Raw genomic sequence first — 11513 nt, 5'->3', positions numbered from 1 at the left:
GACACAGTGAACATGCAGAAGGGGTGGCAGTAGGGGCGCTTGGCTTGGCTTGGCTTGGCTTGGCTTGGCTTGGCTTGGCTTGGCTTGGCTTGGCTTGGGTTCGCTCGGGGCTTTGTGGCCAACAAAAGGTCCTCATAGCTGAGTGTCACCATGGTAACCAATGGAGAAGTACAGCAGAAAACCACAAGTTAGGTCATCAGGAATTAGGACCTCACAAGTTCTGGTTGTGGTCCAGGGTTGCTCAGGTTCTGTTTCGGGATCTTTTGCAAAGAAAACACACAACAGAGATCATCTTTATGTGTGCGCATGCAAGCAAATGTGTGTGGGTGGGTGGGTGGCGATTCATGTTGGTTGCCATGGCATTGCTGTCAATGTAGCGATGAGGGGACAAGCTGAGCGCAGTTGTGGGCGGGGCCACATAGCAGCTCGGTCACATGGCAAGGTTGATTTGAGCCAGGCCGCAAGGAGTAGCTGCATGCTGGCAACTTGAGGATTTTTACACTTCACGTTGGACATCCGGTCTGGTCCAGCGCGGCTGAGGAGCCAAGACTGCCTCCAAAAGGTCCTCTTAGCATTCAAGCATGCTCCTTCGAATGCACAGACCCCCTTTGTCATTTCTGTGTGGGGCCGCAAAGAGGGAATGGAGGACGGGTTTGCATCCGGATGTCAGCCCTCCCTCCCTCCCCTCAACCCCCATCACTCATTAGTGGGCAGACAAAGCAACAAAGATTGGGAAGAAGTTGCATTTTGCGATCCGGCTGTCACGGTTCATGTGAGACAAAACCTGCCCCCCCAAAAAAAAAGAATCCAAGAGAGAACATTGGCAGGAAAGTGACACAGAACTGGCCCAGCGCCAACACAGCCAGTGGTGGGCCCCCAAAAATTGGCCCCTCGCTTCCGCTTCCATCAAACTGACGGCACCTTCCGCAATAAGCGAAACAGCTCGCTTCGCTTCGCTTCGCTTGACTTATTTCATTTTAGAAGCTTTCGAAGAGACCAAGGGTGCGAGAAAGGAAGACGGGGAAAGAGCAGAGGAAGCGAGGAAGCTCATGACAAATTAAGAGAGCACAGAGTGTGAGAAAGCGGCGCCGGGATGGGCTGTGCTCTGAGTGTCAGGAGGAGGAGACGCTGCTTTCCTGTAGGAAATATTATGGGCAAAGGGTTGTGTTGGTGGAGAAGTTGCGGACAGAAGGGCTTGAGGGAATATCGGTGAAAACCATTCTGGAAGTAGGGTCAAGTGGGAGGGGTAAGCGCTGGTTTTTTGAGTTTTTAAAAAGCACTGCTCTGGTGAGGAGAATTTAGAGTTGTAATGTGAAAAAAAAAAAAAAAAAAGTAGGGGCGGCAATGCAACTAATAGGATGCAAGCTGCCGTTAAACCCCAACGAAGAAGAAGAAGAAGAAGAAGAAGAAGAAGAAGAAGAAGAAGAAGAAGAAAAAGCGGCGGATGTCGCGCAGGAGAGAGAGAAAGCAGGAGAGGAAGTGGAAACAGGAGGGACAGTAGGAGGGAGGGACAGTAGGAGGGTGGGAGCTTCGTGTCATTTGGCTGACGCGCGGTGGGTGAGACAAGGCACTAGTCGTAAATGGGATTCGCTGATGATGTAAGGCTGCACTTGCCTGTCTTATGTGCCGACACCGTGATTTCGATTCCCGCATGTGACGGTGTGTGTGTGGGCACTGGTCATAAAGGCACCCCAAGTGTCGTGAAACGACAACGCTTGACGGCAAACGAAAGCATTTGTCAACACGTGAGCGAGAACGAAGACGACGAGGAAGAGCCGAGTGACTTTGGGGATTAAGGCCAAGTGTGGTGCGGTGCGGTGCGGTGCTTTTTGTGCCGACACCGTGATTTCGATTCCCGCATGTGACGGTGTGTGTGTGGGCACTGGTCATAAAGGCACCCCAAGTGTCGTGAAACGACAACGCTTGACGGCAAACGAGAGGATTTGTCAACACGTGAGCGAGAACGAAGACGACGAGGAAGAGCCGAGTGACTTTGGGGATTAAGGCCAAGTGCGGTGCGGTGCGGTGCTTTTTGTGCCGATCGTCTCTCCCGGGCGAAATGCTCTACTTAGTCGGGCTGGGCCTCGGGGACGCCACTGACATCACAGTGAAAGGCTTGCAGGTGGTGAGGAAATGCTCGCGCGTCTACTTGGAGGCTTACACGTCCATGTTGAGTGTGGGCAAGGAGGCTCTGGTCAGTTGCTTTTCTCACTTCGAAGACATGCACAACGTTTACAGGGAAGGGAGTAAGCGCGCTACGCGTCCACTCGAACCAATGTGTCCCAGGCGGCGAGCACCAGACGAGACGCTCGCTCACAAACAGTCGACGAGAGCACCAGTGCTTCCTTCCAACGTGGAGATGCCAACAAGCATTTTGCTAGAAGAGACCCGTTCAAGTTGTCGCTAGTCGCTTGGATCAGTGATTGCTCGTTTAAACCCGCTTTAACTTCCAATCATAGAAGCTAAATAGTCTCGCATTGTCGTCATGCTCCACAAAAGCAGACTTGGCTTCAAAATTCGACACTTTGCTCAATCTGGCAGATGTTCCCGAGAAAACCAGGAGCTGAATTTCCATTGACGTGTGTTCTTCCTTGTCACTTTTAAGTCTCGTTTTTGCATATTTGATCCAATTATTTGTCTCCCCGATTAACGGAGAAAAAAGTCATACTATGCCATTTTTCTCCGCTATTAAATAGGCGATGGATTTGTGTGTTTTCCTGAATTGTTATTTCATCCTATATGTCACATTAGCTGCTTTACATGCAGCTTCAATATCATGTAAGCTTGTTTGATGCCAGTCCCTTCACCGATGTCGACAAACAGCTTGAGTGCGACGTGAGCCCGTTTGCCGCCATCCGCGTGCTAACGGGCCCGGGGCCTTTTTCAGGAGGAGTTTTACGGGAAGGAGCTGACGCTGGCCGAGCGAGATCTGGTGGAGCGGGAAGCCGACGAGATCCTGAAGCACGCCAAGGAGACTGACGTGGCCTTCCTGGTGGTGGGCGACCCCTTTGGGTGGGGGACCGTGGCCGGACACCCACCCGTAACATAATAGGCCTTCTCACGTATGCTTTTTGATCGTCAGAGCCACCACTCATAGCGATCTGGTCTTGAGGGCGGTGCGCGCCGGGATCCCGTACCAGGTGGTCCACAACGCATCGGTCATGAACGCCGTGGGCTGCTGCGGCCTGCAGGTGTGCCGCTCCACTTTGGAATCTGCCACCGGGTGCCGACTGGTCCGCGTTGAGCGCCCGACGGCCTTTGAATGATCACAAGCAAAATGTCTTTCCGTTCGTACGGTCGAGGCCACTCTTGAGTTAGCCTCCTCACCCTCGTGAATAGCCAGGCTCGGAAATCGGCTTCATGAGCTCATATTTGCACCTGTGTGTGCGCGTCAGATGTACAACTTTGGAGAGACAGTGTCAGTGGTCTTCTGGACCGATTCGTGGAGACCCGAAAGCTTCTACGACAAAATCCTGCAGAACCGAGCGGCCGGCCTGCACACGCTCTGCTTGCTGGGTAAGCCCGGCTCGCTATGCTCACATACTCTAGAGCTGGCCCAGGGATTGCGCACGTTAGCATTAATGCCTCGTCACGCAGCACCTGACCTGCTTCTCCCCCCCGCACACACTTTTGCAGACCTGAAAGTGAAAGAGCAATCGTTGGAGAACTTGATGAGGTAAGCAGAGCGATGACCCTGTCTGCCACCGATTGACAGGCACTGTCGTTTCAGAGGCAAGAAGATCTACGAGCCTCCGCGCTTCATGACTGCGGCGCAAGCGGCCGCTCAGCTGCTGGAAATCATCAGGCGGCGGAAAGAGTGTGGCCAGCACCCCGGTGAGTGACGGCCATCGCGCCAAAGCCGCCTCCCCGACGGCCAGTCGGTCACGCGCATCACCGTGCGCAGGTCTGATGGAGGACACGCTGTGCGTGGGTGTGGCCCGACTGGGCGCCGCCGACCAGGAGATCCGCACGGCCACCTTGGCGCAGATGAGCTTGTGTGACCTGGGCGCGCCGCTCCATTCGCTGATCGTCACCGGCAAGCTCCACCCCCTAGAGGCCGACATGTTGCGTCTCCATGCGCAAGACTGCGACGCCACCCTGAAGCACCTTGGACGTGTCGAGGGCTCCGAACACACTGCGGCACCTGGATGTCATTGACAACTTGACACACACGGGGCCCGACAACTTTCAGAGGCTGGGCCCGATTTTTTTTCAATGAAAGCAGCACAGTCTTGCTTTTGATCCCAAATATTTGGATGTTTTGCCACGGAAATGGAAACTCAAATAAAATACGTGCATCAATCCATTGGCTCCACAAGCCAAAAGCAGTGGCACTCGTATGACTTTGGCGTTGACGGAAGAATAAGGAAGCTGATGAATTGACATCAGGGTGCCCACAGGCCGTCTTTGCCACGTCACTCGACATAAGCCAGAAATGGGCGAGTCGTGTAATTCATAACATGAGTCCAAGGGCAGGTCCCTGGACGTCAATTTCAGGCAATGCTGCGGCAAAACGGGTGCGTTCACCAAATCTGACATAAGCCAGCACGTGTGTGTGGGTTTTTGTGTGTGTGTGTGGGTGTGTGTGTGTGTGTGGGTGGGGGGGTCCATATTGTCAAGGAAATTCCCTCAAAGTGGAGGGCGCCATATGTTAGTTTTAAACAATGACAAATTCACAAAACACTTGGAAATAACTACATTTTATCATGCTTAAATAAGGGTGACCAGATTTGGGTTTCTTAAAAAGAGAACACCTTTTTTTTAGGCAGCGGGGGGGGGGGGTGTGTGCTGTTGGTGACAGCGCTGGAGTGGGCACCCGGGGGGCGGGGTGCTAGTGGTTACAGCACAAAATCCCAGACAATTTCCGCCGGACATATTTTTGGGGTCTCAAAAGTAGGACACGTCCGGTATAAAAAAAAAAAAAAAAGGACGTCTGATCAACATAGCTAAATGCAGTCTTCTTCAATTGATCGATGGATTAACCGATAAAATAATGGACCAAAATTATGATGGACCAGCTCAGTGGGCTAGTGGTAGTGTCTGCCCTGAGACTGGAAGGTTGTGGGTTCAAACCCCGGCCAGCCGGGTCATACCAAAGACTATAAAAATGGGACCCATTGCCTCCCTGCTTGGCACTCAGCATTAAGGGTCACCAAATAATGATTACCGAGCGCAAAAAAAAAAAATTGAGCTTATTCTATATAAATTGGCTGATGTTATCGCACATTATTCCATCTAGGAAGCATTCTGATGCTCCGCGGCTCCGCTGCTGCTCACTGCTCCCCTCTCTCTCCCCAGGGCAGGGCAGGGCAGGGCAGGGGATGGATCCAAATCACATGGGGATGGATTAAATGCAGAGGACTAATTTGGCCACACCCAGTTGTGTGTGACAATCATTGGGACTTTGACTTAATGACAAAACACGCAATTTGAAACTTAATAACCATCCTATCGTTCCTACTTAGGCGTGCGTACTTAACATGAATACGTCAAGGTTTCGTCTCCACATTTTGAGAAAGCCGTAGTTCCGGTTAATTCACGTACTTCCGGTCTGCAGCGTTTGCTGTCAGTTGAGCTCACCGCTCGGAAATTTCGGAACTTTAGCGTCTCGAGTGCGATTCGAGGTTCTCTGACCACTCACGGCGTACTTGCTCGACTTGTTTTCCTCGCTACGTGTGGCTAGTAACGGCCGAAGTAAGCTAAAAGAACCTAAGCGTGTTGGGCGACGACCTCGCGTTTGACGGAGTCCGCTCGTCCGTTCCAGTCTTTTGTTGAAAGCCTGGGGAAGAAATCTTTAGCATGGGATCCAATGGGCACTGCCAATAAAAGGTAGGTGCCTATGCGTGTCCGGTGGAACGTTGTTGTTTTTCGGAGGAGCGAGCCATAAGGGGACACGATCCAACCGCTGGATGTTGAGCCAGGCCTGACTGACTTGGTTCCGCCATCACGAAAACAGACCCTTGCAGCGGTCACCTGATTTGTTTGCGTTGATCAACCAAGAAATGTTTGACCACTTTGACTTATTCACTCGATACCAAGTGACTGCACTGTGAGAATTGCCGTCATCAACTGTGTGTACTTGCCTTCTGTTGTAGACCAGAGCTAGGAAGAGGAGCGCAACTTGATGCCATGCTAACCTAGAATCGTCCGGCCGCCGTGACGTTTCACCCCCGCCATTGAGAGACCATGTCTGAGAACCAGGCCAACAACAACAACATCCCGCTCAACAATAACAACATGGGGCCTAACAGGATCCGGAACCCCAACATCAACCAGAACCCCCTCATCAACGTTCGAGACCGCCTCTTCCATGCGCTCTTCTTCAAGATGGCAGTCACTTACGCCCGCCTCTTCCCATCATCCTTCAGGAGGGTCTTTGAATTCTTCGTGCTGCTCAAGGTGACCTCACTTGACCTTTCCCCCTTCTTCTCGTACATAAAAACAAACCGTGGCCGTAATGCTGTACTTAGATAAAGGACTAATAAACATAATCTGACATTATTTCTTTTAAATCCAAAAAACAGTTGTTGACTCTGTTGGTGCTGCCGTTTTGTTCTCCAAAAAGCAAGCGCTCACGCAGTCCTTTTGTCGGTGGCGGCAAGTCGTGTGCAGTTGCGCTTACTAGTATGACGAGCTACACACGAGGATTCCCACTCGAGAGAGGGGAGCGCCGAGACAGGCGACAAATTGGAATCTCGCCGGATGGTCGAATGTGTCAAAACCCAAATTACAACAAAAAACAACCGTGGCTGGCTGTCAGTCTGTCCGCTCCGTCGGCGAGTATGCTCGCTGCGATTGCTTTCAAAAACCGGGCAGCGGCAGCACTCGTCATTCAAACACCTTTGCTGGTCACCAGGCGCTCTTCGTCCTATTCATCCTGGCCTACATCCACATTGCCTTCTCCCGCTCGCCCATCAACTGCCTGGAGGGAGTGAGGGAGCGCTGGCCCCGGGACGGCATCCTGCGCGTGGAGATCCAGAGGAACTCCAGCCGGCCACCTGTCTTCCTGCAGTTCTTCCGCTTGCAGGAGGAGGGCCAAGGAGGGGGGCCGGCCGTTGCCGCGCTCAGTCTGGCAGCGCTGCAAGAGGAAGAGGAGGACGAAGACGTGGAGATGATGCTGGGCACGTTTGACAACAGCTCGGTGCAGGTGAGCCTAAGACCGACTGCTCGCTCGTGCGCTGCCGCTGGATGCCCAAATTGGGCTCACCGGAGCCCTTCTGACACAAAATGATGGACTCGAGATTATGATCATCTTCTGAGTTAGGACCCAAAACCAAGATTCAAACTTCAATAGATTTGACACACACTGCTTCTGTTGACCAGTCAGTCATTCATCGATTTTGTTGTTGAGACAAGCCACGCTTCGGCCAAGCAACTAATTGAGCGAGCGTGTTACCTGCCGCTGGTTTATGCACAAGCGACTTTGCTGAGAATTACGCTCGAGCGGCGCATAATTTGAGTGGCACCGAATGAGCAAGTGCTCTGGTAGAAAAGGGCCCCTGCTCTCGTGTCAATACGACAGGGGAGCCAAAAGGGGCCGCTTTACATGGCAATCGGCATCGAGCCGAGCGATTCCGCGCCAGCCAAAGTCTGAGCACAAATGTCCCGCCGGCAGTTTGAGCTGGACACCGAGCCCCGTCCGGAGATGCTGGGAAGGGCGGGAGGCAAGTCCAACAACAGCCAGGACCTTTCCTTCAGTCACTCAGCCAAAGGTGGGTGGCTCGGCTCGGCTCGGCTCGGCTCGGCTGGGCTCGGCTGGGCTGGGCTGGGCTCGGCTCGTGGTGACACTTTACTCCCGCAGCCTGGCCTCAGGAGGAGTACATGGTGGAATATTCGCTGGAGTACGGCTTCCTGCGGCTGTCGCAGGGCACGCGGCAGAGACTCAACATCCCGGTCATGGTCGTCACCCTGGGTGAGATGCCGTCAGGTGATGCCCCTCCACCCGCCAGCGAGCCAAATGCCGCTTTGCCTTTCAGATCCCACCAAGGACGAGTGCTTTGGCGACGGCTTCAGTCGCTTACTTCTAGATGAGTTTTTAGGCTACGACGACATTCTGATGTCCAGCGTCAAAGCGCTGGCAGAGAACGAGGAGAACAAAGGTGACTGACGGATGCACGTGTGCACGCCATATGATGTCGCGTTCTCAGTGATGATGAAGCCTTGTGTGCTTGTGCCAAGGCTTCCTAAGGAACGTGGTGTCCGGAGAACATTACCGCTTTGTCAGCATGTGGATGGCCAGGACCTCCTACCTGGCCGCCTTCGTCATCATGGTTATCTTTGTAAGTTTTTCTTTCTTTTGGTCTGAAACAGGGAGGCATGGCTTTTTCTCTCTTTCTACCATTTTGTTTTTTTAAGGAGGGAGCTAGCTGCAAGGGGGTGTGCTTCCATCTTTGATCTTCTGTTTTGGCTTTGAGTGGTCAGCCAGTGGACGGGAGGTGACATTTGTGTTGTTTTTCAGACTCTGTCGGTGTCTATGCTGCTCAGGTATTCTCACCACCAGATCTTCGTCTTCATCGGTGAGTTGCTCTGTATGCAAAACAAATGCACGCTAGAACAGGGGTCAGGAACCTTTTTGACTAAGAAAACCATAAAAGCGAAACATTTGAAAATGTGTTTCCGTGAGGGCCATCCATATATTTTAAAAGTAAATTCAACTAAAGTAAGCCTCAGGATTTTCTTTTTAATAAAGTTGTTATAATACTCCCCATTAATGCGACTTCTGGTGCTGTATGGATTTGCTGATGTCTTTGTAGTCTGTTGGTACTTAGTGAGGTTAACCTTCTTGCACGCGTTAAGACTTTCATCCGTTAAACATGATCGTAGATTGTTCTCGATGTCCATTTTTATTTTTTTCATGATGGTACGATCATGAACAGTTCTTGCCGACAGAGGCGTGTCTTGTATCCGTTTGAATGTCTTGTCTTTGTTCGGAAGATCATCAAACAGTTCATTGGCTACCTCCAGCATGAACATTTTAGCAAACACGGAAGTAACGGCACTAGCTGGGCTAAAGTTTTAATAGTATTAACATTTCGTTGTAAACACGGAAGTAACGGCACTAGCTGGGCTAAAGTTTTAATAACATTAACATTTTGTTGTAAACACGAAAGTAGCAGCACTAACTAGGCAAAAAAAACAAAAACAAAGAAACCCAGTCAACAAAGTCACTGAGAGCCGTCTTTGTCTTCCTCCTGTCCACTGAAACCAGCAAAATGAGTGTCTGATTGGAATATGCATGTAAAATCGCCGCATGATCGCGTCAGGTTTTTAATGTTTAATTCCCATTTGTAAGAGAATATACACAAAGATGATTGTCAGGAAAGAGAGGATTATTTAGGGACGCATTATTAACATAACAGTACAACAGCGGTCCACAGCCTTTTTATGAGTGTATAAGTCATGAGAAAAATCACGGGAAAAAAACCTATACAAGCTGCACTGGACTATAAGCCACAGGGTTAGAAATTTTTGTCAAAAGTAGCGGCTTATAGTCTGAAATTTACGGTATTTTCTATACTACCTTCTCATTTAGAGTGGACAAAAAACACAGCATCACCCTTTCTTTTTTTATTGAAAAGTGCAAAAAAAGCGGCGCAAAGACGGATCATATGCATGACTAATTTCAGGTAAGGGCCATATTGAATGATGTAGCATTTTTCTCCAGAGTTGGCCAACATCCCAAGGAGACTCTTTTTTTTTTGGGAGTGTCAAAGGGTGACTCGGGCCACCATTTTCAGTGGGTGACAACCTGCTTGTGAATATTTTTGTTTTAACTGCTGTCCCAGCGTTTTAGGCTCAAATAGCCGTCGCTTCAAAAACAACAACAAGCAAGCACTAGCATGAGCATATCAATGGCATCACACGTACCAGTCTTGAGCGCACTCCCAGTTCAAGTTTATGCAAAAAACACACCGGTCGGACGTCTCTCGGTGTGACGCAGCAGCCCAACGCACGATGTGTTTTCTCTCTGGGTTTGGCGCCCGGTTCGTCTCAGTGGACCTCCTTCAGATGTTGGAGATGAACATGACCATCGCCTTTCCGGCAGCACCCCTACTCACCGTCATCCTTGCCCTCGTCGGTGAGTTGAGCCACCGCTGCTAGAGGCGGAGCCATTATTTTGTCGCTCGCCGGAAGTTTTGCGCTAACTTGCCGCAAGCTCTGGATTTTGAAGCCTGGCAAAGCGTATTGTGACTTGAGGGAATGACGACTTTGCCGCTGTGCCTTCCTGTCGTGTCAGGTATGGAGGCCATCATGTCCGAATTTTTCAACGACACCACGACAGCCTTTTACATCATACTCATTGTGTGGTTAGCCGATCAGTACGACGCCATCTGCTGCCACACCAACACCAGCAAACGTCATTGGCTGAGGTAAGTCACTCGCTCGACGTCCAGGCGGCACCGACCTGGCTACCCCCTTCTCCGCCGACCCCACTCCTTCTTGCCTTTCAGGTTCTTCTATTTGTATCACTTTGCCTTCTACGCATATCATTACCGCTTCAACGGCCAATACAGCAGCCTGGCGCTGGTCACGTCCTGGCTCTTCATCCAGGTCAGTTGTTGTGGTTGCTGCTCAAAAAAAACGTTTTTGCAAAAGAAGGGAGGCCATATGGCCCCGCCTACTTTGAGCTAACTCCGTTGTTGCTCTTTTGGCAGCACTCCATGATCTACTTTTTCCACCACTATGAGCTGCCCGCCATCTTGCAACAGATCCGCATCCAGGAGATGCTCCTTCACAACCAGCAGGCGGGGAACGTCAACCAGACTGCGCTGCAGGACAGCCTCAACAACAACAACAACGCCACCGCCGGGTCGCAACCACCGCCGGTGGAACCCGCCGATGCGCCCGCTCCCGTCTCCTCAGTCGTTCTCCGGCCGCCGCCCGAAACTCCGGCGGCGCCGGCCTCTGCCGGCGAGGTCCGCTCTGAGCTCAACTGGGTCGCACAGACGGCTGCCATCATCACCGAAGCGCTGGCATCCTCCGGCCAGGAGGCCCCGGCCGACGTCAGCCGCGTGGCCGACTTGTGGATGGCTGAAGCCGGCCGAGATGCCGGGGGGCCAGGCGAAGAAAGCCGGCCTACAGTCGGGGAGGCAGGAAGCACCGCCGCCGTGCAGACCCAAACAGACTGCGGTGCGCAGCAAAGCTCCACCTGCACATCTTGAGGTGCTGGCCGGCCAAAGCGGAAGATGCCAATCATCACCAGCTACGGGCTGATGATTAGCTCCAATATGTGCAACACCATCATCAATAAACACACAATGAAATGGTCAGAGATATGTTCCGTCACCGTGGAACCTGTGGCCTTGCCAGATGTCGACAAGTGGCTACTGCCTGCCTGCCAAATGCATTGCAATGGGACATTAGTGCTCTTTATACATTAAATGATGTCAGAAAAACCCTACCGATGTACACAATTAAAAGTGGACTCAAACGGCGCCCCACCCACCCACCCACACACACACGCACACTTGGTCTCGTTTTTCTCGACCCTATTTTGATTCCCTTGTCAAAGC

General features: G+C 51.6%; 2 protein-coding genes across 4 annotated transcripts; both read left to right on the top strand.

The window, feature by feature from the left end:
* The first annotated feature begins 1433 nt into the window (after nucleotides 1-1433).
* dph5 (diphthamide biosynthesis 5) lies at nucleotides 1434-4302 on the top strand. The gene is made up of 7 exons (XM_085928887.1): nucleotides 1434-2194; nucleotides 2888-3012; nucleotides 3083-3191; nucleotides 3396-3516; nucleotides 3637-3676; nucleotides 3731-3834; nucleotides 3905-4302. Exons 1-7 carry the CDS (start codon nucleotides 2060-2062, stop codon nucleotides 4156-4158), a joined length of 888 nt encoding a protein of 295 aa, XP_085785013.1. The 5' UTR covers nucleotides 1434-2059; the 3' UTR covers nucleotides 4159-4302.
* A 1071-nt stretch (nucleotides 4303-5373) lies between these two features.
* tmem259 (transmembrane protein 259) lies at nucleotides 5374-11401 on the top strand. 3 transcript variants are annotated; one of them, XM_085928372.1, is made up of 12 exons: nucleotides 5374-5829; nucleotides 6096-6399; nucleotides 6857-7147; nucleotides 7616-7712; nucleotides 7802-7912; nucleotides 7977-8099; nucleotides 8179-8279; nucleotides 8459-8516; nucleotides 9941-10078; nucleotides 10238-10370; nucleotides 10452-10551; nucleotides 10656-11401. In XM_085928372.1, exons 2-12 carry the CDS (start codon nucleotides 6187-6189, stop codon nucleotides 11160-11162), a joined length of 1872 nt encoding a protein of 623 aa, XP_085784498.1. In that variant the 5' UTR covers nucleotides 5374-5829; nucleotides 6096-6186; the 3' UTR covers nucleotides 11163-11401. The 3 variants fall into 3 exon arrangements, with proteins under 3 accessions (XP_085784498.1, XP_085784499.1, XP_085784497.1); XM_085928373.1 differs by having other exon boundaries at nucleotides 5375-5829; nucleotides 9995-10078; XM_085928371.1 differs by lacking the exon at nucleotides 5374-5829 and adding an exon at nucleotides 6566-6776 and having other exon boundaries at nucleotides 6255-6399; nucleotides 9995-10078.
* Nucleotides 11402-11513: the final 112 nt, after the last annotated feature.

This window comes from Syngnathus leptorhynchus, chromosome 13 (assembly GCF_054491065.1).
Source record: "Syngnathus leptorhynchus isolate UIUO chromosome 13, UIUO_Slep, whole genome shotgun sequence".
NCBI lineage: Eukaryota > Metazoa > Chordata > Actinopteri > Syngnathiformes > Syngnathidae > Syngnathus > Syngnathus leptorhynchus.
The sequence above is the reverse complement of the archived record's forward strand: the minus strand, read 5'-3'. Positions and strand labels throughout refer to the sequence as shown.